Source organism: Mus musculus, chromosome 10 (assembly GCF_000001635.26).
Source record: "Mus musculus strain C57BL/6J chromosome 10, GRCm38.p6 C57BL/6J".
Classification (NCBI taxonomy): Eukaryota; Metazoa; Chordata; class Mammalia; order Rodentia; family Muridae; genus Mus; species Mus musculus.
In genome coordinates, this window is record NC_000076.6 from 83,525,215 (window position 1) to 83,551,652 (window position 26,438).

A 26,438-nucleotide genomic window follows, 5' to 3' on the forward strand; every position below is an offset into this window, starting at 1 on the left:
TTCCCAGAACTTGTGTTGAGTGCCTGGTGACCACGTTCACAGATATAGAGATAATTAAAGTAAAATGAATATTTTTTTGAGATAGGATCTCACAGTATAGCTCCTTGTATCCTAGAACTTACTCTGTAGACCATACTGGCCTTGAACTTACAAAGATCTGCCTGCCTTTGCCTCCCAAGTCTTGAAGCATGACATTATAAATAAATCTTTTTTTAAAACTGGACATGGTTGCATGCACTGTGGGGACAGACAGGAGGACCACATGGACTATGGCCTCCAACCTAGAGAGAGACCCTATCTCATGGGAATAAGGTGGAATGTGACAGAGCAGGACACCTGACATCCTTTCTGACCTCTACACTATAGGTACACACACACACACACATCACTTGTGTGATAATGAAAGGAATCTGAGGTTGCTTGGGAAGAAAATGGGGTAGAGAAGATGTTTTTACTATTTAAAAAAAAGAGAGAGCTCTGCAGAGGTAGAAACTTGGGATGGTAGCTTATTGGTCTCATTGTTGTGGGTTTTGACTGCCCAGATCTAGTTTTGACTTGCTCAGAGGACTCTCCTGATGAGAGCTTTTGGCTGCTGTCATTTTTACTTGCTTATAAGCCTGACGTAAGGCATAGCATTTTACATACGACCCCCTCCCCGCCATGAACTCTCACCTCCCCCTATGAGGCAGGGGCCACTGACTTGGAGGTTAGTAAGCTAAGTGACTTACAGAGGGTCATGGGTGGAAACGGGGCAGACTCCACATCCATCGCCTGATCTTAGAGCATATGTTGCTAAGCGTGCTGCACAGTCTCAAGGCCATATTGTGTACAAGTTGTGTTGGGTTTTTCTTCCTTTTCTGTTTTACATCATGAATTCAAGTGGTCATGGCCAATGGAAAGAGGTCCTGACCCTGGACCCAGGTACCAAGGAAACACCCTCTTCCCAGATCTATTTTGAATTGAGTCTGATAATCATATTTGTAATTCCAAAAATCCATGTACATAGTAGGACTGCTAGTTGTCTGCACACATCCTCCAGGTGTGGGATCTATTAGTGGGGTGGTCAGCTTTAGTTGTCAACTTGACACAACCTGGAATCATCTTGGAAGGAAACCTCACTAAGAAGCTTTTGATCAGGCTGGTCTGTGGGCTGGTCTGTGGGGGATTATCCTGATCACCCTAGTTCAAGTGGGAAGACCGTTCCGAGATGGACAGTACCATTTCCTAGGCAGGGGATCTTGAACTGTTTGAAAGTGAAATAAAGCTAGCCGAGCACTGGCGAGCATGCATGGCTTCATTACTCTCTGCTCTTGATCAAATGGATGTGACCTGACCAGGCACCTCAACATTCTCACAGGGATGGACTGTAACCTGAAATTACAAGCCAAGGAGATCCCTCATCCCTTAGTTGCTTTTGCTGGGACACTGTTGAAAATTACTGTCACAGCAACAGGAAACAAAACTAAGACACTTTGTGCACTTAAATAGATAGCTACCTCAAAGACAATCTCAGGCTTCCTGGTGAATGACTCGGCCTATACCTAATATCTGGCTGGTTGGATATGAATGGCAGTGACTTGTGCCACTTCTGGGCTATGCCCATGGTAAAGTGCTCATTCTGTGCTCCCTTTCTCTCTCGTCTTTGTGTAGTGTGCATGTTTGTCTGAGTATATGCACATGCCCATGTGGTCACCTGTGTGTAGAGAGATCACAAGTCAATGTCAGGAGTCCCTTAATTCTTCTACATCCTATTTTTTGAGACAAGTTCTTTTACTGAACCAGGTGCTTGCCAGTTATCTAGATTATCTGGCCAACAAATCTCATCTCCATCTCCGCCCCACAATGTTAACATAAGAAACAAAGCCAGGGCATCTGCTTTTATACGAATGCTGGAGCTATGAACTAGGTCCTCAAGCTCAGGTGGCAAGCCCTCCCTGTTTGCTGGCAGGAACATAGACTTGGTTGGACCATGAAAGCCTTGTCTTGATATGGCACAACTACAACAGAGATCACATGCTATACAACAAACCCAGCTCTGATCACCAACCAGCCTTGAGAGTGTTGGACCCCGTGTCCCCAGATGCACTCACCCAGTGGATCGGCCTTTCCATCCTTGTCTGGCACTGTGAACACTCCCACTACTCGGTGGCCCTCTTTCAGGAGCTGGCTATAGACTTCCTGTCCGAACAGGCTCTGGCCAATAAGTGCCAACTTCAGCTTGTTTTTGAAATAAACCTGTGAAAGAGTATAGTGACAACAATTGCTGTGGACAGAAAACAGTCACATGAGATGTTGAGGAATGAGTCACATAAGATGATTTGAGGACTACAAGACCCCTTTGCAGTCCAGCTGTACTACGTGGGGGTGATAATGTTCTCCCCAAACTAGATTCTCTAACAACAACCACAGTTTTAGGCACGAGAAAGAGTCAACTTCTAGAAAAACCAAACTGGATTTGACCAGAAGGCCTCTTCCCTAAGGACTAACTTTCATAGTACTAGAAGGTCCTAGGCAAGCAAGGGAGACAAGCAATCAATAGTCCTGCCTACCTGTAACAATTATGAACCTCAATGATGCTTAGGACATGATATTCCTAAAGGGGCAGTAGTGGCAGTTATGTCTTGGTGGTAACCAACAGCTTTATAGTTGGACTTAAGGACTTAAGACCCTCTACATAAGAGGGAATTTATGCCTGATAGTGTAAACCTATTCAACTCCCCATGACTAGTGCGGTCATAAATCTTGGAGGAGAGTACCCCACTGCCACTTTATTAAACTTGTATGATTCCCTGCTGCATTCTAAATACTCATCCTTATTCTACAGATAAGTGTAGCTCTCATCTCTTAGCAAAGAAGATAGTTTTTGGAGGTAGATGGAGATAATTACAGAAAGCCACATGATTGTTTAAAATACAGAGAACAACTGATCCTGTATGCCCAGCCCCAACTGGTCCATCTACATACAACTCCTGCATGTAACTGATAAATCTACATACAGCTCTTGCATGAAACTGATAAATCTACATACAACTCTTGCACCCAAGGTTACATGACAGTTATCAAATTCTAAGTGACAAGTCCCAAACACATACATACAGGCAATGCTAACTGGACTCAGCAGGTTTCTCATATATATATATATATGCTAGTTGTCTGCACACATCCTCCAGGTGTGGGATATATATATATAGATAGATAGATAGAGAGAGAGAGAGAGAGAGAGAGAGAGAGAGAGAGAGAGAACAAAGTAGATTGTGTGTCCAAGGCACAAGTCTGGAGTTGACCTGTCTGGCCACTACACACACACACACACACACACACACACACACACACACCAAGAAAAATATAAAAATGTTCTATAAATATTATCTCTGTATCCTATAATTAGGGCTGAAATAGAATCTTCCTGTTGGCCACCTTACAAAAATTTCAACTTCACCTTATACAATTATTAATGCCAGATATTTTAAGATATAGAAAACACTGCTTTCAAAACACTCAGAGGGGCTAAGCTGTATGTAGCTCTTTGGGGAATATTTGTTCCCCATGTGCAAGACCTTTGGTATGACAACCAGCATTACCAAAATGTGGGTGTTGGTGGAAAACCTGAAAGCACACAAGAGACCTCTTCCTTTAATGCAATGTGCTTGCTACATTCTATGTGACTGTCATCTGACTCGTTGGAGTTCAGTTCCAGCTTGGCTGATTTGAAAGGGTGTTTAAAGCAACCATGTTGTCACTGAAAAGATTATATTCATTAAACATTCTCTGAGCTTAACTGGTGACGTCTCGCCCCTCCCCTAACACCACACACACCCCCCTCAGGTGCTATGAGTTGAACCTGAAGTTTGAGCTCTACTACAGAGCTACACCCCCAGCCCAAGGTGAGTCTTTAACATTGGGAAATAGTCAAGGCTTCAGGACTCGAAGTGTGTTTGTGAATTTATAAGATTCCAGAAAACTGGACTTAAGATATTTCTTGTTTTCATTTCTCTAAGCACGGTCTGAGACGGTACTCAGAATCTGCCATTTCAAATGTGGGTTCTGGCTTCTCATGGCAGATCTAGTGAGTCAGAATCAGAGTTCCAGGGAGCCTCATCTTAAGAAACATCCTAGGGATCTGTGAGCATACTCACATTTGCCAGATGAACCAGACCACAAGAAATAGACTGCCCTGGGAAGCTTAGGGCAGAAAGAAGATGTAGAAATAACTAGAAACATTTGACTAGAATGTGGGCCCATGTCACATATTTCACACATATGACTTGACTATACAGACTCTCAGAAACAGGCATTCATAACTCATCTTTACAGATTAAGATATTACAGCAAAGATGTGTGGTGACATAGCATGAAATCCAGTAGTCACCAGGAAACAGGATGGGATTTCCTAGTTTGCTTTCCTATTGCTGTGATAAGCACCATGACCAAAAGCAACTGGAGAGCAAAGGGGCTTATTTGGATCATAGGTCCAGGTCACAGTCTACCAATGTGGGAAGTTAAAGCAGAAACCATGGAGGAAAGCTGCTTACTGGCTCCCTCCCTCTTGCTTTCTTATTCAACCTAAGTGTCTAGGGATGATAGTGGGCTGGGCCCTTCCACATCAATTACCAGTCAGGAAGATCTCTTACAGACGTACTCACACCTCTTCATTTTGTCTCTCTCCACTGTTCTCTGTGCACATTTCTCTTTAGGACCCTCTACACTACAAGATGCATAGAAAAAAATGGCCCCTGTCTGGGAATTCATCATCCAGGAGGGAAGACACTCAAGTAGATGTATCAGTGACTTAGTGCTAAGATAGGTAGGCACAATCAGGTTCTGAAAGGGGAAGATATTACCGGGAGTTCTTCATAGTAGGTAAGAGATAGGATATTTTTACATATGTGCCCATACGTGTTTTTGCATGTGTGCACATATAAGTGCAGGTGCATATGTGTGTATGTTCATGGAGGCCAGGTGTCACTGCCTGGTGTCCTCCTCTATGACCCTCCATGTTATTATTTGAGACAAGGTCTTTCACCAGACCTGGAGCTGACTGATTCAGCTGTGCTGGTAACCAGTTGACTCCAGGAATCCTCCTGTCTCTGCTTCCCCAGCTCTTAGGCTTCAGGTGCACACTACCACGCCCAACTTTTTCCACAAGTGCAGGGATCTGAACTCAGGACCTGATGCTTCTTTAGCAAGCACTTTAGCCTGCTGAGCCATCTCCTTCTCCCCAAGGGAATTCTCAAGGGAACTGCAGGCATCTCATTCAGGGAGCTGGCCAAGAAAGTGGGGGAGGATTATGGGAGAACCCTGGGAAGTTCCAGACAGAAGAAAATTAATAAATAGCACAGTACCCAGAATGGGGAGTCATGGGATGCTGACACGCATCAATGGAGTCAGGAACTTTGAATGTATTTGAAGCGTGCAAAAGCTCACATCCAGTGTTTCAAGCTCTTGCCTGAATAGGAGCCATGTGTCATGCTTCACAGAGAGATGAAGCTATGCAAGATTTGCAGATGGCATCATCAGTGACAAGCTTGTGGAGCTCGGTTTCCTGATTGCATCATTCCATGAAGAAGGGATTTGTGTCGATTGTCCTACTGATTTTTTTCCCTCAGTACTGGGCGGCCAAAGCTGAGTCACTGTGGGTGCCAGGCTAGAGGTCTTACATAGCCTAGCCTAGCCCTCGTTGCTTTTAAAAATGCTTTTCAAGCTGGTAATGATGGAACTAACCTTTAATCCCAGCACTCCAGAAGCCAAGGCAGGTGGATCTCTGTGAGTTCAAGGCCAGCCTGGTCTACAAAGCAAGTTCTAGGACAGCCAGGGAAACCCTGTCTTTTCTGTGGTTTATACCATGAGTGTTTGGTGGCCTCAGAGGCCAGAAAGTGGTGTTGGAGTTACAGGTGGTGATGAGCTGCCCAATATGGATGCTTGTAGAGGTCCAGAGGTCCTCGCACACACAGATAAGCCCTGGAGAAGCCAGGAAAGTTAAACACAGAGTTTCAAGCTCTCGCCTGGAATAAGGGGCTTAGCTATTTTCCCAGATTGCTAGGATGGGGGGTGGGGAGGGGAATGTAGTTTATAATCTTTGCTTCCTGTTGGGCCAAGCTCTGCCCGTGTCCCCCAGAATATGATGTGTGTTTATCCCAGACTCGCCCCCCGCCCCCGCCCCCAATAGAACCTTGAGCATTACTTCTGTGTCACAAAACTCATCCTAATGAGTGACGTCATTTGTGCTTTACCACAAGCTGTAGGCTTAGGGCCAGGCCAATGCTGGCCCCCACAGGCATTGTGTTCAGCCCTGTCAGTCTCCCTAGACCCTAATCTCGAGCACTGTCTCTAAGTCAACAGTTGTACTCACTGGGCTGAGTTACTTGTTCTCTGAAAACTTCCTTCCAAAACTGGGCCATGCTTAAGTATGGCTAAAGTAAGATGCTCTGGGTCAGACTCAAGTCTCAGCCTAGCACTGGTTACCAAAACCAGGTTGAGCCAGTTTGTATTCTCCTCTCACTCTGATCATTTCTTTCTGCTTGTTGTTCCCTTGTTCTTTCTAAAGCCTTCAGGACCCAACCACAGATTCAGGGAACTGAGCTCACGGCCTCAGCAAGAACGCTAAGCCATCTTTTCAAGCACCTCTCAAACATGCATATGCATATGTATATGTGTATGTATATGTGTATGCATATATAATGTATATGATGCATGTATATACATATGATGTATATGTATGTAAATAATTGTTTAAGGAAAAAGAAGGATAAAAACCATTTTTAAAAAGGCCTGTCAGAAGCTGAGGCCTGAAGAGGGATGAGTAGCCAGGTGAGGAGAGAGAGCTCCTGGCATGAAACTGGTGACCACAGAACATCTCAAAGCCTTTAAAGAAAGGGGCAGACACCATTTTCACTCTCCAATGTGTTCCCATCACTGTGATGTCATCTCTCCAAGGCTTTACCAGGGCCATGGAGATGCGGGTACCATTCTCTTAAGTCTCCAGAACTGAGAGCTAATGAAATCTCTATCGGTTCCCCAGCCTCTGCATTTATTAAAAGTCACAGGAAACAGACTAACATGAAGTATAATTCAGATGCAGTCAAATTCACCTTTTTCTTGTGTGCATACCTTGAGCCTGGGCCCTGTGAGTGTGGATACAACCGTGACAGCCTTGTGTGTGTGCTTTGATTCCCAGGACCACCAAGAAGGAAGGCAAGAACTAACTACTAAAGCTTACCTTCTCACTCCTCCACATGTGCTGTGGCATCCCCCCACCACCACATCCTCCACTCCCAATAGAATGTGACTTGAAATTTCTACAAAAGAAGCTGACAGACAGTTTTCCAAAGTGGTTGTATTGCAGTCTTATTAACCATGTAGTGGCCGTTTTCGTTTTAAGATAACGTTTACAGAGCACTGTGCAAAGGATGTGCTTGCACTATCTGTAGATAACTATCTCCGGTTCTTCCCTCATCCTTTACTGTTCTCCTTTTGACCATGAAGAACTATGACCACTTCCCAGCTCTGTCTGCGGCCACCTTCCCATATGTATTCTTGGGGACAGAGGGCCTCTGTGGCAGCCTGCTGCTTTGCCCAGCTATGTTTCTATTCCTGGTATCTGTCACTTGGCTTGTTCAGCTTTTTTTTTTTTTTCCCCTTAAATAGAAACTTCTAAAACCCCAGCATGGAAATCTTATCATCTTTCAAAACTCCTTTCTTTTAGCTTCCCAACAGTTTACTGACAAGGTGGTAGCCAAGACCAGGGTAGTAGACACGGCTCTTAGCTATCTGTGCCCCAGGACCAGATTGCACGGCCAGAGTGGTTAAAGAAACTAAGGAAGGGTCTGAGGGTTACACAGCAGAATGGTCCAAAGCTCAGGGCAGACGGGTCTCTTATAAACTATGACTGTCCCCCAAAGTCACTTGCATTGATTGTACGGAGCAAAATAAAATCTGACCAATTATTTGGATTCTGCCTTCAACTTTTTTTACATATGGCAATGTCAGAGAAAAATACCAACGGAGGAGAAATATTTTTATAACACAGCCAGGATGTGCTGATTACAAAAGCGATTATGTGCACAGGATAGACGCTTTCCTTAGCCGGAACAGGCTGTGTTGTCTCTCCCCAGACTCACCGAAGTGCTGAAGGCAGAGCCACTTGCAACGTGTCGGCTCTCGTTCCATTTCTAGAAGTGATCTGATGCAATCCCACGTCTGTGAGCTGGGCCGGGGCCAGGTTCTTACTCTACAGTTTTACAACACACCAGCGTGGCTACTCCTGCAGCGCTGGGTGATCCTGGAAATCTGGCCGCCACTACTCGCTACTCGGCGGGAAGCATCAAGCTGTCCTAGATTGCTGTGTTGAGCTTGCCTGGGTCCCAGTCTCATCTGGTAGACCTTGCAAGGCAGTCTCGCTCACACTTATCCACCGTTCCGACCCTAAACTGCTCACGTCGGGGTCATGAAATGCAAAAAGGAAAAAAACAGACTGGCTCGTGTCCCTTTACTCATTGTCAGTCCCCAGCCTGCCATCCCAGCCAGACCGCGTCTGCAGCTGATTCCCGGCAGCAGACAAAGGCTCACTTGACAATTCCCATCCCGGATACTGCCACAGGCTTCTCTGGAGTCTTCCAGTCTGAAAAAAAGCTGTTGTCCCTTCTAGCAAGGTCTGAGCATCACTGCCCACCCCAGCCTTGCCGTCCCGGCCCTGCAACCCCCGAGGTCTGGAAAGCAAGACCAGGATGTGGATGCTCGCCTTGACAGGACTCACCCGGCTGGTGGAGAAGTGCCGTAGCGCCTGGCTACCCCGCCACAGCATGATGTAGAGGAGCGAGCGATTGCCAGGCGGGCGGCGGGAGTGGGTAGGTACCAGGGCTGCAGAGGGTTGAGTGCTTCGCTTCAGCTCTGTCCAGCTCTGCTCACGGCCCCGCCCCCTCGAATGGCAGGTCCCGCCCCTCACCGCTGGCAGAGCTCCTGCCCCTAAGCACACGTGACCTGGTGCAGGTCTAGGGAATGAATCGGTGCCTAACCCAAGGGCTTGCTGGACTCCGCCTCTGCTCCATGGATAGCCTAAGTGTTCGCTAGAGGTGGGACCTTCCATAAATTACTCAGACCCGCGGAGTTAGGCAGAGAGATGTACCTTATAATTTAATCGGACACCCTGTAAGGATTACTTTTTATTTTCAACTTGACTCAAGGTAGGATGATCTGGGAAAGGGATTACCTGGACCAGGCACACCTGGATGGAACATTTCTTGGGTTAACTGAGGTGAGAAGATGCGTCCTGATTGTGGGTGGCATCATTTCATGGACTAGACCCTGAACTAAGAGTAAGAGTGAAAAAAGAAAAAAAACAAACAAACAAACAAACAAAAACAACAACAAAAACGTGTTGAGCAGTAAGCATGTGTGGATTTATTCTCTCTCTCTGAGTGTAACTAGCTAGCTGCCTCGGGTTCCCACCTTGACTTCCGGACAATGGTAGATAGTAACCTGGACTCCTAAATTGAATAAACCCTTTCTCCTTTAAGTTGCTTTTTCCTCGGGGTGTTTCGCAACAGAAATGAATTAGAACACTTCGAAAGTTACCTGCCTAACAGTCGCCAGAAAGCAACAGGCACACTTGTGGAGCTCCAGCTTGAACTGGGAAGATAAGGCGCTGGGCACCCTTGCTTTAGGCATAGTCTGATACCCCCATCATCTGAGGATGAGGGTTGGTAAGATACTGTTCGCTGGCCTTGTCGCACACTTCTCGTCCCCAGTAGATAACTCATACCTGCATTTGTGCCTTGCCTCTATGAAGAAACTTGCACACATGCTGTAGTGAAACCTTTGTCCCAAAAGGATTCCTTAGCCTGGAATTCGGGGCTGCGTGGAGTTTCGTTCACTCTTGTATTTTGATATTCTTCTGCCCGTGTGATTATTACTTCCCAACTGTTTATTGTGAATTCATTAATTGAACAGATTCACAGCGTTCTCTGTCACATCCATACAGATGAGTTACTTTTTGTTGGACTCCACTCACTATCCTTAATCCCCTTAAACAACTCTCTCGATTTGTTTATATACTCATGGGGGGCATTGGATACCTAAAGAAGCTGTTAAAGGCAGATCTGAAAGATCTTCAGTTTTGGTTTTTTATTTATTTTTTATTTTTGTTACATTCATGAACCATACACTCTTTAACCCAAAGATGTAACAAACATTTGGTGAAATGTGTCTATTCTTACTGAAGTCTCTGAGACTCTGTCTGGCATTTTCTTTGTAATGATATGAAACAAATGTTACTGACTTCTTGCTTAAATCCATTTCACTTTTGAGCACTCAGAGATCATGCACATTGGTTAGGGAGCATCTTTCCATGTATGTATGTATGTATGTATGTATGTATGTATGCATGCATGCATGTATGTATGTATGTATGTATTTTAATATTTACTTTTGCTGGAGATGTGGCTCAGAGGTTAAGAGCACTGACTGCTCTTCCAGAAGTCCTGAGTTCAATTCCCAGCAACCATGGTGACTCACAATCATCTGTAATGGGATTCAATGCCGTCTTCTGGTGTGTCTGAAGACAGCTACAGTGTACTCATATACATAAAATAAGTAAATAAATCTTTGGGGAAAAAAGATTTACTTCATTTTTAATTAGTGCAATGTATTGTCTGTATGTGCGTGCTTGTGGCCTCAGAGGGACGTTACGGGAAGTTGTAAGTCACCTGAAGTGGATTGTGGGAACTGAACTCCCATCCTCTGTAAGAGCAGTATGAGCTCTTAACCACTACCCCGGTCCAAGACATTGCCCGTAACCCTACCGGTTTATGGGCATGTTTCAGCTTTACTGACTGTATATCAGCTTGAGGAAACTGTGAGGCTTGAGATAATCCTTCTTGGAATGAAATGGTCAGATGTATGCCCAGCCCAGATTATTTTACTTAAGATTCTGCTTTCAGGGAGCTAGAGAGATGGCTCAGTGGTTAACAGCACTCACTGCTCTCTTAAGGTCCTGAGTTCAATTCCCAGCACCCACACGGCAGCTCACAGGTGTCTGGTGCCATCTTCTAGTATGCAGAAGTACATGCAGATAAAGAACTCATATACATAAACATGTAAATCTATCTATCTATCTATCTATCTATCTATCTATCTATCTATCTATCTGTATCTATATGAATCTGCCTTCAGTATCTGAGGAATAAAACAGACTAAATCTTTTTTAAACTGAAATATCTTTTTATTTTGACATTCTCATACTTCATAAATAAAAAGTAATTTTTAGTTCAGGTAGTAGAATGCTGTCATTAAGAAAGAATGTATAAAGATTGATAGAGGGCTGGAGAGATGGCTCAGTGGTTAAGAGCACTGACTGCTCTTCAGAATTTGATTGCTGAGTTCAAATCCCAGTGACCACATGGTGGCTTACAACCACCTGTAATGAGATCTGACGCCCTCTTCTGGTGAGTCTGAAAACAGCTACAGTGTACTTAGATATAATAATAAATAAATCTTTAATAAAAAGATTGATAGAATGGAATTGTAAATAAGATGCATTGAAAGTTTGTAAACATTTGTGCATTTATCAAAATAATAATGTACAGAGCACTGTAATACAGAAGAAATGTAAAAATGAACAAAACACAGTCTGTTTCCTCAGTTTCTTTTATAATCTAAAGCAACTGACAAATGATAACTTGGGAGGAAGAAAATTGTGGAGTTGAAGTGAGTTTGGGACCACATGGCCTCAGAGTCCTGACTTGAAACACGATAAATGATCGATGAGTGTGGGAATGAAAAGACAAGGGGATCTGAGGCGCCTGCAGCTGTGACGTGACCTTGGATTGATTGATGCTCCCAGTTATGATATGGCAGAGGCCAGGGATGCACTGAATAACCAACACCAGCAATCTGCAGTAGCTCAGGTTGGTTGTAGATCTCAGCATCATGGAACAGGGGGTAGAGAGGTTGTGGGATCCAGAAGTAGTGGCTGTCTGCCTCGAACCAGTAACTGCTGGATGGGACAGCACACATGAACTCACACACCTGTGCCTGCATTCACAAGATCTGCAGAAGATGGAGCCAGCCAACATCCTAGCATGGACATGGGAGGGGCTCTTGGAGTCCTGTTCCTGGCTCAGAAGCTACTGGCAATTGACAGCTGCTGAGGGGGAAGTGTAAGTCTTCCACAGGCATAGGGTTCCTGAAAGGCTACCCACACCCCAGTAGGTGGTCCTACAGCTGTGTGCATACAGGTCCACTAAGAGGAGTCAGTGAGCTTTTGAGAGAGAGCGAGAGAGAGAGAGAGGAGGAGGAGGAGAGAGAGAGAGAGAGAGAGAGAGAAAGAGAGAGGATGGATTTGATCAACGCACATGATAGTCACGTATAAAATCCTCAACAGTGAAAACTAAAACAGACCAAGAATGTATTTTTCCTAATTCACAGAAAAAAAAATACTGAAATGACTATAGCCTCACATTTTCTTGCCATTATTTATTCTCTTATAAATCACAGTACCACTTATAATGTCACCTTTATCATGCAATTACCTTATTTCAAAGTTGTATTCGAGAAGAGGTTTATGTTAGGCGACTTTTAAAGTTTACATGGGACCTTTCAGAATCCCAGTTTGCCTTTGAGACAGAGGCAGCACTATGAGTTGAGCGCATCAGCTGAGGAAGTAAAAGATACTTTTAGATAACAGAACGAAGTGTTGTGGCTACCTTTGTCCTCTGGTCTCAGATACAAGGTTCCAGCGTACCCTAGGGGCTCAAGCTACTGGACCTTCAGGCTGTCCCACGCTGCTAACAGCGGGGATTTCCCAACCAAAAGACAGAAGTCAGTGGGCAGAATTTCTCAGCTCCCTCCCATTCATGTCTCTTAAGATGTTGAGCTCCTGGGTCCTCTTCCTCTGACTCTCTTCTCTTCCACTTTTGCGTTTGTTGTTTTACTCACTTGGCACAAATAAATACTTTAATTTCACTTTATTTGGTGTGTGTGCGCATGTATACATGTGTGCTGGTGTGTCTGTCCATGCATATACCACGAGACCAGAGAATGATACCAGTTTTCCTGAATTATTGGTCTCCATCTTATTCTCCTGAAATAGGTTCTCTTACTGAACTTGGAGCTAGACTGGCCGCTGCCTTTACCTGCTGGGCCATCTTACCCTGAGATGGTGGCTAGCTCTGGGATTAATGGTGCAAAGATTTTTTTTTTTTTTTTGTGGGTGCTAGGGATTGGAACTTGGGTTCTCAGATCTGCTCAGTAAACTTTCTTAGCCAGGTAGCCATCTTCCCAGCCCAGACAAATCTGGGCAGCTGGTGAGATAATGTACACCTGTGATCCCAGCATTCCAGAGGCAGAGGCAGGAGCATGGCTGGAAATGCAAGGACAGCCATCTTCAGCTTCATGCCAAGGCGTGTGGTGGTCAGAGGGCAGAGCTCTCCTTGCAGCATGAGGGTCCGAGGCATCGAAGTGTCAGGCTCCACCGATGCTTTTACTCACTGAGACATCTTGATGGGCCAAATACAGACTTTCTGAGGTACAGAAAATATTTATTCCCACAATAACTTTAAGAATTTTAGAATAAAGTTCTATGTGTCAAACTGTCCTCATTCATCGGCTTGTTTTGACTGATTAACTTTTGACCACTTTGCCTATGTGGTCAAAATTAATAAATTATGCTGAATATTCCATTTTATTGTACATGAGAATTATGTAATTCTTACGAATCTCATTGCTATTAACTGCTTTCTAACTTGTACTTGCATATATATGTATATATATTCAGTTATTGCTGCTTAAAATTGTTCAAAATTGTTCAATAGATAATGTTATATGGGGTTGAAGAAATGGCTCAAGCAGTTAAGGGCACTGGCTGCTTGTCTTAGTTAGGGTTTCATTGCTGTGAAGAGACACCATGACCAAGGCAGCTCTTATAAAGGGTAACAGTTAATTGGGACTAACTTAAAAGGGGTGGGGGTGGGGATGAGATTGAAGCTCAATATAGTCGGATCACTCGATGCTAATAGAACATGGAGTTTTCTCTTTGTAAATAATAAGGCTGTGTACTTGCTTTTCAGAAGATTATATTTTAAAAATTCATGTCTGTGTGCGCAGGTGCCTGCCAGAAGAGGGCGTTTTATCCCCTGAACCAGAGTTAGGGTTTTGTGAGCTGCTGGTCATGGGTGCTGGGAATTGAGCTTGGGTCCTCTGGTAGAGCAGCAGGCATCCCTAACCTCAGGGCCATCCACTAGCCCTTATGTTGTACTCCTATGATATGCTCCTACCAAGCTCACGTAGACACCTGGGCTAGCAAAGGAGCTGAGGCAGTAGGTACTTAAAAGAGGCAGGGCCACTGGGCGTGGTGGCACACGCCTTTAATCCCAGCACTGGGGAGGCAGAGGCGGGCAGATTTCTGAGTTTGAGGCCAGCCTGGTCTACAGAGTGAGTTCCAGGATAGTCAGGGCTACACAGAGGAAACCCTGTTTCAAAAAAACAAAGCAAAGCAAAACAAAACAAAAGAGGCAGGGCCAAGTGGAGAATGTCGAGATCTTGGGGTGAGATGGAATTCCTGCAATTGGATTTTTTTGGAGACAGCAGGATATTAAAAAGCAAGGTCACTTTGTGTGCTTGGCCCTCTCTGCATAAGAAAGGTTCCCTTTCTGCTTGTCTGCCAGGTTGGGACATAGCTAGAGAGTCTTCAAAGGATGTCAGAGCCTTGCTGTTTGGATCTCCCAGACACTAGAACTGTGAGCCCAAATAAACCCCAGAGCCAAGTATTCTGTTTAGAGTCGTACAAAATAAGCTTAGGAACACTGTAAGATCCAAAGCTATTCCATTTTGCCTGTTATTGATCTCACTGCATATATACATTTAAATAATTAAATAAAGGTCTCTTGGGAAAAAAAAAATTGTCATCAGTAACCCAAACTGCTCCTAACCCCATTTTTTCCTCTTCATTTTTACTAACAGAGTGCATAGACCAGACATTTCTGTTGGATCTTGTTTTCTTTGATGCAATGGCTCTCTTGTGGCCCACAGTGATTGGAGACAGCGCACTAGAGCATATCTACTGGCAGATTGCCAGCAGTGGGGAGCATGACAGAGGCCTCAGCTGCTGTGTGAGCTCCTCTGCAGGCACTGGAGTCTATGCCTCTCGTGAACACTAAGACAGGCCATTCCTGGGACATGCCCGTAGAGCTAAATATATTTCTTAAAAGATAAATAACAAAGAAACCTGATACCTTCTTAGTATTTTAAAACTAAAAGCAAGACAGTGTGTACTCTTTAAATAAAGATTTTTTTTTATCATTCCCAGCAGCCTTCAAGGCAGTTCCAGGAAGTCTCTGAGCATGTTTTAAGTCAATCTCTACAACAAGAATTTCACTGAAGCTGGAGGATTAAGTGGGGTAGACAGAGGGGAGAGAGAGCAGCCAGCCAGGCATAGGTCATGTTGAATAGCTAATGAAAAGTCCTGAATTTTTTTCTTTCACTCACTGTTACAGTTATAAAATAATGAAATGGAAAAAGGCAGAAAACCAAGCCATCAAAAGTCATACAACCCAAGTGTAACAACTCAATATTGCCAATCCACATTAAAACCAAGGTGAGAGATTTTGCAGAGAATACTATTCTGGGGGCCAGACAAGCAGGAAACGGTCATAGTAAACCCCAGACATGTTTTAAGAGGTTAAGACAAGGGGAGGGCTTTAAACGTGAGAGTATGGAAGGTTACATCCGTTTTATGAAACTGCTTTTCCTGGCCACAGTGATTGTAACAAAGGCTCCATCAGTTCATGACTGGAGAGCCCCTCATTAGGTTCTTTAGAAATTCTTCCCCGAGAAGTTTGCAGAGCTCTCTGTGCAAACCTTGGAACCTGGCAGAATAGTTTGGATGATTATTATTAGGCAATCATGGGTATAGAACCTTTCCTTTATGACCTCCTGGCTTTTGATTTTTTTATAGGGTTTACAGTAGTACAAAATAATTATTTTAACATTTTACTTATCTATGTACAACTCAGGGTGTGAATGTGGAGGTCAGAAAGCAACCTTCAGGAGTCAGTCCTGAGGATTGAACTCAAGTTATCAGGCTTGGTGGCAAGCATCTTTACCTGGTAGGCCATCCTACCCTCCTGAGACTCCATTTTGATCCTGACAACTTTTGCATTTTATTTACAACTTCAGAGTCATTTAAAAATAAGATTGACCTTTGACTGACTTAGAACAAGAAGATGAGAAACAGAAGACATTGCCATGGTACCCAGCCTTGCATAAGTGGGTCGTATCGTATCGCTCTTTACTAAGTCATGGATCTCATACAGGGTGGGAAGCAGGTTTTGGAGTGAAGTACCCAAAATTCAGTTGTGGATTCAATGATGTTCACTAGATGCCCATGTAAAGTTCCTGTGGAAATGTGCAGTTGACATAGCATGGAATTATAGAGTTACATTTAAAGGCCATATCAAACTTTGGTGATAAAGGTTTTCTTAGACTCTTGGCTTTCCTCCAAATATATTTCTGCCAAGTCTTTTCTTTTTACAAGTCATCATGTTCTGAATTGTCCACTTTTCAACTTTTCCCCAGATTTTATTTGTTTGGATTTTGTTAGAAAAAAAAAAAAGGAGCATTTTCTAATTTCTTTGCAATGCCAGGTATGGTGGCACATGCCTGTAAACCCAGCACTTAGTAACTGGAGGCAGGAAGATCTGAAGTTCAAGGTCAGCCTAAGCTACATAGTGAGTTCAAAGTTAGTCTGGGCCACGACAACAAAAACCCTCTTGTTATAGATTATGCAATGAGCACAAGATACGTGCTAGCTATTAATAAAGCATTACTTCTTTTATTTAGATTTCTAAATGTAAGCATCTAAGTCATAAAATATTACAAAAGGAATTTTGAAATAAACTTTAAAAAAAACCCTGCCATAATAATTAATTTCTAACTCAAAAGCCTGGGAGGATGTCACTGTGAGATGCTTGCTAATGACCAAGTGGATCAGTGATGCAATCACCATCATGGCTGTTCCCTCTGCTACATAAAGCCACTTTTATGATGACAGCCATTGGCTTCTGTATCGTTGTCTCCTCCACTTCCAGGCTAAGTGATCTCTAGAGAGTTGCTTCTTCTTAGCTCAGGGCATCCGTGGAGCACGTGACCTACACTAAGCCAATGGGTCCACCCCTCCTGATATTTGGGTTTCTGAGATTGGCTGGAAAGTGTGCTCAAGTAAAGAAAGGCTAATCACTGCTGGCAAGACTTGATTCTGGGACTTTTGTTCGAGTTATCAGTTCAGCGTGCTCTTTTTCTCTCGTGGGCTAGATTTAGTCTTGTGATAATGTGGGCCCGAAGCTGCCAACAGCTACCATATGGAACCTAAAGAAGGCTGCCAGAACTGCATGCTACAGAAACTGAAAATTCCAATAGGCCACCCTGAAGCCAGAGACACACTAAGTCCACATGTGTTTGTCAGCTGTCACTGTAACAAACACTTTTGTTAGAAAAAAAAAGCATTTTCTAATTTCTTTGCAATGCCAGGCATGGTGACACATGCCTGTATTCCCAGCACTTAGGAAAGCACTTTACAAAGTAAAGATGTTCATTTGTGGCTCAGATCTGTAGAGGTTTCCCTCCATAGCCTTGTCACAGGCCCAGGAGCAGCAGGGACTCTCAGCTACGATAATGAGATCTTGTCTCAAAATAAAACCAAGCCCAAACCTTAGCATCTCAGAACATGCTCTTCAAGAGAACATTCTATATTGATTTGTGGTACTTTATATAATGCAAATAACTTTAAAACTCTGCTTGAAAAAGACTCAGCTAATAGACACAAGAAAAATTTAAGAGCCACTTTGTATTAATGAGCACCTACCCGTTTTCAAGTAATCCAGTCTTCTTTAATGAGATTTGAATTCTTCCTATGCATTTGCAAACACATGAGCATAAATAAACGTTTACGTCGATTGTAGATGTTACAGCAAATATGCATTGTTCTAAAATCGACTCCTCTCCTTTTTTTTTTTTTCTTTTTTTTCTTTAATGCCATTTGAGACCTATTTCATTTTGTAGCTTTCTAGGAGTTCAGAGTATGGATGTCTTAAATTTTACATTATGATTTTTTTTTTGATGCTATTTAGACTGCTTCGTAGAAGTACATACTAAAAACTGCCCTGATAGAAAGCGTTTTGTGTAAACGTTAGGATAGATGTAGAACTCAGGGTAACACAGTTCCCACCCCACCTTCTTAAAAGCAAGGAAAGAAAGAATAGTGATCTATGTAAAGCAAACCCAGTAGTGAGATTGCTTGGTGGCGTTCTTAAAGTCATTACTTTTTTACACACACAGGTCTTTTCTCAACAAATAATCTGCACAGGAAGTGCAAGGGGATCAAGGAATCGCGAGGGTAAAGACAGAAAGGGAGCTGGTGAGACAGGCATCTTGGTCCAAGGGCTCGGGCAGTGTCCAGGTGAAGGACCGGGTCTTGCGTTGGGCCCCACCCGGTTATTTCCATTCTTTCCAGGTTAGACTGAGGGAGTAATCCCCTAGGATATAAAAAAAAAAGAGCCTCGAGGAACGGAATGTGCCCTGAGAACAGTCGTGAACGGCAGCGAGACCAGGAAAGGATGCAGGATGCCAACGGCAGCCATCACTATGGCGGCCGCGCCGGGAGCAGGCGGTCGACTCGCTTTCCCAGCGGCTCCCGCGGTCCGCAGGGCCGAGAGTCCACTGGCTCTGGCGTGCGGGGGCGGGGCCGAAGCCGGAAGTCACGTGCCGTGACAGCGGCTGGGGTGAGGCCCGCGTCGCGGCTGTGGCTGCTCGGGGCTGTGTCTGTGGGAGGTTCCGCGGCGATGGCCGTGGACACTCTGTCGCCCGACTGGGACTTCGACCGCGTGGACGACGGCTCTCAGAGTAAGCCCCGGCATCGGGCGAGGCGGGCCGGGCGGCGCTGCGGACGGAGGGCGGCGCGGTGCGGCGCCGCGCTGCGCAGCCGCCCTCTCGGGACCCTCCCGCTGGGTGGGACTGGGGCGCTCTGCGTGACCGTGTGGTCGCGTCTGGCCGTGCACTCGCACCCTGCGTCCCTCCCGGAATCGGTGACGGGCCAGCGGTGCCATCGCTGGGGAGCCCCGCGCGAGGCCATCCTCCCGGGTTGTCCATCCCGTCCCAGGGTTTGCCCCAGATGCTCAGCCTTCAGTTCTAGAAGAGTCTGGGTTCCCGTTTCGGTTTCCTGTTTTTCTTTGCTTCTCAAGCCAACTTTTGAAGTTTGGATTCACGTTCTTAGAACCACAGAGACAGCTAAAAACAGCTCTTTCTGGCCTTAAAAAAAAAATCAACCAACATAGGAATATCTTATTCCTTCTCGGCCCTTTATTGATTTTTAAATAGCTGAAAAGGTTTTTAAATCTATTTTAACTTTTTAAAAAATCAGATCTGCTTCGCAGTTGCCTCATGACGTCAAGTCCAAGTTTATGTTTAAAATCACTTCCAACCCCAAAAGCCTCATAGTTTGTTTCAGCATAAATGGACAACCCAAACTAATTAGAGACACTCTGGAGGTTGATTTGTTTGTTTGTTTGTTTGTTTGTTTTTTCTGTGTGATAGAAGATATATTGGGGCGAGTTGCCCAAGAAATTTTTAAATGCATACCTTTCCCAAAAGTAGGAATGCCTTTAAAAATAAAGTACAGCTGCATTATGAATTATTTTACAGAGATACTAGACCATGTACAGATTCCTATGTAACTGTGTTTTGCCTTTACATCTAGTTGAACTATGTTCAGGGTGCTGGGCAGATCTTAAGATATTGGTCTTAGTCAGCATAAAGAAAAATCTAGATGGAAGGATAGTAACCACCCCTTCTCCTCCCCCCCCCCCCCCCCATTGTGCGCTGAGGTCCCTACTTTAGTTTAATCTAACCAAAGTTGGAATGAAGGTATACTGGGTTTCAGCTTTAAGTGGAATGAATGATCAGTTATTTAGACATAATCAGTTTTTTAGATGCTCAGGACTGGGGAAAGGAGTGGAAACAGGACGTGGGTGAGGACACAATATAAAAACCATGTATGTATGAAAATGCCATGGTGAAACTCATAATGTTGTTTACTAACTTTAAAAAGTAGTAGGAAAACTACAAGAAATGCAGTTTGTTGGGAGGGGGAGTATGTTATGCACAGAGGGCCACTGGTTCTTAGTCTCTTCTTGTACTTTAAGAACTTTTATGAGTTCATAGCTACTTGTTATCTTACTGGCAAGGAATTTAGTGTTGCTGTCGTTTACCCAGGTCTAACCAGGTGATCTCTTAGCATGTCTTTCAAGTACAGTCTTTAAGAACCCATTTGCTGGTCAAAGGATGCTTTGGTCATTTCCCATGTAATAGAGTAAGACATTAACACGGGGTTGTTAGCAGTAGGTAAGAGGTCTCTCTGTGCCTGGCTTTCATTAATTTTGGGGCTGTGAATCATATCTAGACTAATTGTTTTCCAAAATTATCTAAGTGAGTGCTGTAATGAGACAGGCGTCTTAGTGAACTGAATTGATGCCCCTGATTCACAAACTCAGTTCAAAATAAAGGACAGATGTCTAGTCTATATTTCATGCAGTGTGAGTCAGAACATAGTTTATTTCATGACAGCTCCAAACTTCAAATTTGAAGGAAAAAGCATTTTTTTTTTAGAAGACAAAGATTGAGTAAAGTTATACACATCAGTAAAAGAAATGAATTGGAATTGAATTTTTGGAATAAGTAATAATTCTTAGGTATAAGATGAAATACTTTATAATTTCACTGAATAGGCATATGAAAATCCAGCTATTTCTGGTGGTTCTAAACTTAAAGTTACCTATTAATATGTAAATTCTGTAAATCCCAGCTATCTTTTTTTTTTTTAAATATTGTTTTATTTTACATGTGTGCACAGAGTCTACAGAGGCCTGAAGGTGGTGTTGGATCCCGTGGATCTAGAGTTAACTGCCACATGGGTGCTGGGTACCAAACCCCTGTCCTCTGGAAGAGCAGCTAGAGCTCTTAGTAGGCAAGCCCTCTCCCCATCCTCCCTCAGCCAGCCAGTCTGTTTTATCTGCTTTTTATATCTTGATTATAATAGCTAAAGAATTGAACAAGTAAAGCATTTGGTAAGCGGAGCATTACTGAAATGATAATACGATGTAGTAGATTGAAAACCTCCATGAAGAAAGATTTGGATGTATTCACAACATTTGACTGTGTATAGAATTAGCCACCTTTTAAAGTTTGCTCTGTAACAACACAGTTTGTCCCTGCTCCCGGAGTTGATTGTCTTCGCAACATAGCTGTGTGTGACTCAAAAGGATAGTGTAGTATCTGGACCCAGAGTTGTCTGAGGCATGGTTAGAAGCCCAGATGCTAAGGTATGGGGCTGCAGCCTTTCAAGTACTTGCACATATTTGAAGAAGATTCAAAGCTGAATGACTTTCTAACTTTGGAACTTAATTTCCGAGAAGTGAGGTATTCCCTAGTAATAATTAACAGTGTTTTACTGCAGTTTTTGAGATTACTTGAAGCTAGTATTCTGCCGTTTATTACTTGTAATTGTAACACACTGTTTTAAAAATGTAGAAATTCATGCTGAAGTCCAGCTGAAGAACTACGGGAGGTTCCTTGAGGAGTACACATCTCAGCTGAGAAGAATTGAGGACGCCCTAGATGATTTGATTGGCGATGTTTGGGATTTCAATCTTGATCCTATAGCATTAAAGGTCTGAATTTATTTCATTAAAAATGTATATGAATATATGTTTATTTTAGGGCATACTACCTCTTGTGATGTTTGGGATTTCAATCTTGATCCTATAGCATTAAAGGTCTGAATTTATTTCATTAAAAATGTATATGAATATGTTTATTTTAGGGCATACTACCTCTTGTGATGTTTGAGATTTCAATCTTGATCCTATAGCATTAAAGGTCTGAATTTATTTCATTAAAAATGTATATGAATATATGTTTATTTTAGGGCATACTACCTCTTGTGTTAAAAGTAGACAATATGCTTTCATTTAAAATCTAAGAGTGAATGAAATTGGTAACTTCCCCCACCTTGTTAAGCTACATAGTTTTTAAAATTTGTTTTCTGAAAGAATGATAAAAACTTAAGATATAGTAGCACAAACTCCACAAAAATGACCATTGTTTTATACATAGTCAAATATATAGATTTTTAAGGATGTCGCAATGAATTTTGCTGAATTACAGAGCTCATCTACCTCATATTCAAATGAAGATATAAAATATTTCTTTCATTCACCAATAGTACCTTTTGACTTGAATGAACTTGGGGGGTCTTAATGTGGGAAAGATTTTTTTTTTCTTGATAGGGTTATTTTGTGTAGCCCTGGCTGTCCTGGAACTCACTCTGTAGACCAGGCTGGCCTCGAACTCAGAGACCTGCCTACCTCTGCCTCCCAAGTGCTGGGACTAAAGGTGTGCACTGCCACTGCCTGGAGTGGGAGCGCCTTTTTCATGTGTCCTTCAGCTTCTTGAATGCTAAGAGGTACAGGTGTGCACCATAATGCGTGGCTTTAGTTCACCCATGTGTATCGCACAGCTTAGTGGTTTTAAAAAAGTATATTCTCAGAACTCATTGTCCATTGCCATCATCCATTTACAACATTTTCACCTAAAAAGGAAATCCTGTACCCAAATCAAGTCACTGCCCTCCTTGCCCCCTCTACAAGCATCCCCTAGACACAGGCCACCGTCAGTTACTGTATGTCTCTGTGGATTTGTCTCTGTTAGATGTTTTCTATACGTGAGATCATGTGTTATGTGAGTGTTCCTGCTTGGTGTTTGACTTAATCATGTTTTTACAGCTCATCTGTGGTGTAGCCAGTGTTATTACATGCATATTTTTTAAACTGATGCATGGTGTTCTGTTATATGGAATACTCTTGCCAAATAGTTATCCATTCACTGGGGATAGACATTTAGGTTTTCCACTTTTGGCTGTTGGAAATTATGCTGCTTATGTGTCTGAAGTTTTTATGTAGTCATGCGTACACACACACACACACACACACTCACACTCACACTCAGAAGTAGAATTATTGCGTCCTCTGGTAACTGTGTGTAACTTTCTGAGGATTTTATTTTACACATACTTTGGCATGGTGTGTGTGGAGAGAGAGTACAACCTGTTGGAGTTGGTTCTTTTCTTCTGGATGGGTTCTGGGCATTGAACTCAGATCATCTGGCTTGGTGGCAAGTGCCTTTTCCCATTGAACCATTTTGCTGGCCCCTTTCTCATCTTCCAGACTATTTCCTGATGTGGTTGCACTATTTTACTATCCCTAACAGTAATATATAGGAGTTTAGGTTTCTCTACATTATTACCAACATTAAAGATCATAGCCATCCTTGTGAATGTGACATGAAACTTCTTGGTTTTGTGAAAGATTTGAATTATCTCAGCTTTTCTCTTCTACCGATAGAAGCTTTCAAAGCTCTCTCTGTCCTCATATACAGCCATTTCCCTCCCCACTTACTCTGGGATCTGTCTTTAGTCCCTTTATTGGGCAATTATTTTGTGTTCCTGTTCTACAAGAGTCATAGACTCAGATATTTCTCTATAGAATTTCTCTATATATCTCTATATATTTCTATATATTTCAGATATATAGAATTTCTCTATAGAAATTACAAAGTAAATGGGAGAAGTAATTTTTAACTTATATACTTTATTGTTAATATGTAACTAAAAGAAAGGCCTGTTTTTCACGTAATAGAAAATTAGTTTTAGATGATAATCAGAAAAGCGTTATGAGCAAGATAGAAATGAACTGATTTAGATGATAAAATGCCAACACTGTATTTTGTTTCTGAGCATTGAGTTTATTCTTTTCTCCAGTGCTCTGCTTTGTGATAACTCCAGTTTGGCTCTTTTAGTTACAGTAGTTTATTAAGTATATGTTTACATATCAACTTCCAAACTGATGGAGCTCACTGTTAGTATGTTTTTAGTGTTTTCACACTGTTGTCCTAGAGCATGGCTAGAACCATCATTGTGCTGTGAGTATTGTGTTGTGTTGAAGGTGTTTCTTCTTGAGTGTATTGTACTCTCCTTACTTTTTTGAGATTATCTTAAACATAATAGTTGAGATGATGGTAATGCTGAATATAGTCTCACACAAGTTAAATTAATTAATTTAATCCCATGTATTTAGAATTTCAGTGTTTTTTTGTTTTGTTTTGTTTTTTCCCCCAAGTTAAGAACTGCTCTTTCTCTTTGCTTCTGTAGCTTCTGCCCTATGAGCAGTCTTCCCTTTTGGAACTCATAAAGACTGAAAACAAGGTATGTGCCCCTTACCTAAAGTCACTTAGAAGCTACTCTTACTGGTTATAATGCACTCTTTCTGTTTTCACTGACAAAACCAGGTCCTGAACAAAGTCATCACTGTTTATGCGGCACTTTGTTGCGAGATCAAGAAATTAAAATATGAGGTAATGGTTTACATTCTTTAAGATCATCTAAAAGTAAGGGTAGGTGTAGTGTGCAATAAATTCTGACCACTGAATGATAGTAATGCTAGCAGTCCTAATAGTCCTGTGACCCCAGCATTCACTACGTGCATTGGTAACACTGAGATGACAAGGCAGGTGAGGAAAAGGTGAAGAAATTAGGGCTTCAGCAGGTGTCACTGATAGTGTGCACACCTCCAGAGTGGGCAGTGATCTGCTTTGTGGAACTTTCCATATGTGTTTGGAACCACTGAACTTTGGTGGATATTAGTAGACTTCATTTCTCTCCCTTTTATATTCTATAACTGCTGACTGATGTGGGAAGATGTGGGTGATGAGGGTGGTCACATTACCAAGTGAAGGCTGAAACGGGAGGCTGAGCTTTCAGCTTCAGCACTTGTCTCTGTTACTGTAAAGAGAAGCTGAATTTGTTTGAAAGCTGTTGTTTCTGAATTTTGAAGAAATTTATCTGTAAATGATGGAGTGTCATGTTTTTAGAGAATTAAGAATTAATTAATTCTTAATTAAGAGCATAAGAATTTGAAAGCAACCTTTTAAGTTATTTTAATTTCCTTAAACAGGCAGAAACTAAGTTTTACAATGGTCTTCTGTTTTATGGTGAAGGAGGTAAGTCAGAATTTTAGAATTGCGTTTGTTGTTCCCTTTTAAGAAACTAGTGAACAGAAAGCTAAAAGACTATTCTAGAACTCACATGACTGTAGAGTGTATAGAGAAACAGCCAACACATTTAAATAGTTTATTTATGCTTGTGTGTGTGTGTGTGTGTGTGTGTGTGTGTGTGTTCGTTCACAGAGCTACTCTGTGGGTGCTGTGAACCTAATTTTGGTCCTCTGGAAGAGCCAAATGCTCTTAGCTGCCAAGCCATCTCCAGCTGCTAAAGCTTCTTTGTTGTTTACTGGTTTGGTTAAACAAGTGAGGAATGGAATGGCAAGGCAGCAGCACATTCTCTGGGGCCATGGATGGTCAGTGAGGAAGTCCTGTGTGGACAGAGCTTTGGGTCCGCTTGGCAGGGAGGAATGGCTGTTTGAAGGTGTAACTAGTTCATGACATGTCATTTTTCTCTTTAGTGTAAAAGTCTAGTGTATTTAGTACTGTGTGAGAGTGAAAGAATATTATCTTTTGTCTTTGTTGTTGAATTTAAATAAAAAGCCTGAAGTAAAATTGCTGCTTTTTAAAGCTACAGATTCCAGCATGGTGGAAGGTGACTGCCAAATTCAAATGGGGAGATTCGTTTCATTCTTACAGGTAACTCCTTTTTGTTTGTTTGTTTGTTTCTTTTAATCTCTTTAAGGGAACTGATTTTTACTATCTCTCAAACCATTTGTTTACTTATTTGAGACAGGGTCTTACTAGATAGCATTGGCTGTCTTTGTAGACTAGGCTGGCCTCAAACTTGTAAAAGATTCACCTGGCCTCAGCTTCTTCACATTCTGGGATTAAAGGTTTGTACCACTATTCATGGCTGAGCTTTTAAAATTTTTTCATCAAAATTACACATAATTTATAGGCTCTGGAACCCTCAATTTCTGAGGTCTTGTGTCTTCTGAGAGTGAACCATTTACTTAGCATGAGGTTACAGTGTAGGAGATCATAACTCGTAAATGATCTATGAGGAATTTTTGGGGAATAAGGTATCAGGAGACCTGAACAATTCAGAAATTGTTTTAATATATTATCCTTTGTATGTAACTTGTATAATTTCATTTATGGATAGTTTATAATCTTTTTTAAATGTAAAGATGATTTTTGTGGAGACGGAGAAATGAAATGGCTCAGTTACTAAGAACACTTGCTTCTCTCCCAGAGGACTGGGGTTTAATTCCCAGAACTGACCACCCTCATGGTGGCTCACAACTGTCTATAACTCGATTTCCAAGAGATTCACCCAGCACTCTCTTCTGGCTTGGGTACTAGGCACTCTTTTGGTATACAGGCATATATGCAAACAA

At 42.6% G+C, this 26,438-nt stretch overlaps 2 protein-coding genes across 8 annotated transcripts in view; one reads left to right on the forward strand and one right to left on the reverse strand.

Moving 5' to 3' along the window:
* The window catches only part of Aldh1l2 (aldehyde dehydrogenase 1 family, member L2), a 46,700-nt gene extending 37,768 nt beyond the window's left edge, over positions 1 to 8,932 (reverse strand). For 2 of the 3 annotated variants that reach the window (XR_001779502.2, XM_011243403.3), the window contains exons 1-2: positions 8,753 to 8,932; positions 2,091 to 2,235 (exon numbers count right to left, since the gene is read on the reverse strand). Coding sequence is in view for 1 of the 3 variants with exons in the window: in NM_153543.2 (NP_705771.2) it covers positions 2,091 to 2,235; positions 8,753 to 8,800 (193 nt within the window). In the remaining 2 variants the exon portion in view is untranslated. The remainder of the gene's footprint in view (positions 1 to 2,090; positions 2,236 to 8,752) is intronic. The other variant, NM_153543.2, reaches the window with a different exon arrangement.
* A 9,473-nt stretch (positions 8,933 to 18,405) lies between these two features.
* Positions 18,406 to 26,438, forward strand: part of Washc4 (WASH complex subunit 4) — a 52,854-nt gene continuing 44,821 nt past the window's right edge. The window contains exons 1-6 of one of the 5 annotated variants that reach the window (XM_017313963.2): positions 18,406 to 18,888; positions 21,571 to 21,710; positions 24,248 to 24,301; positions 24,385 to 24,450; positions 25,050 to 25,095; positions 25,667 to 25,734. Coding sequence is in view for 3 of the 5 variants with exons in the window: in NM_001033375.2 (NP_001028547.2) it covers positions 18,828 to 18,888; positions 21,571 to 21,710; positions 24,248 to 24,301; positions 24,385 to 24,450; positions 25,050 to 25,095; positions 25,667 to 25,734 (435 nt within the window). In the remaining 2 variants the exon portion in view is untranslated. The other 4 variants (NM_001033375.2, XM_030245113.1, XM_006513737.4 and 1 more) reach the window with 4 other exon arrangements.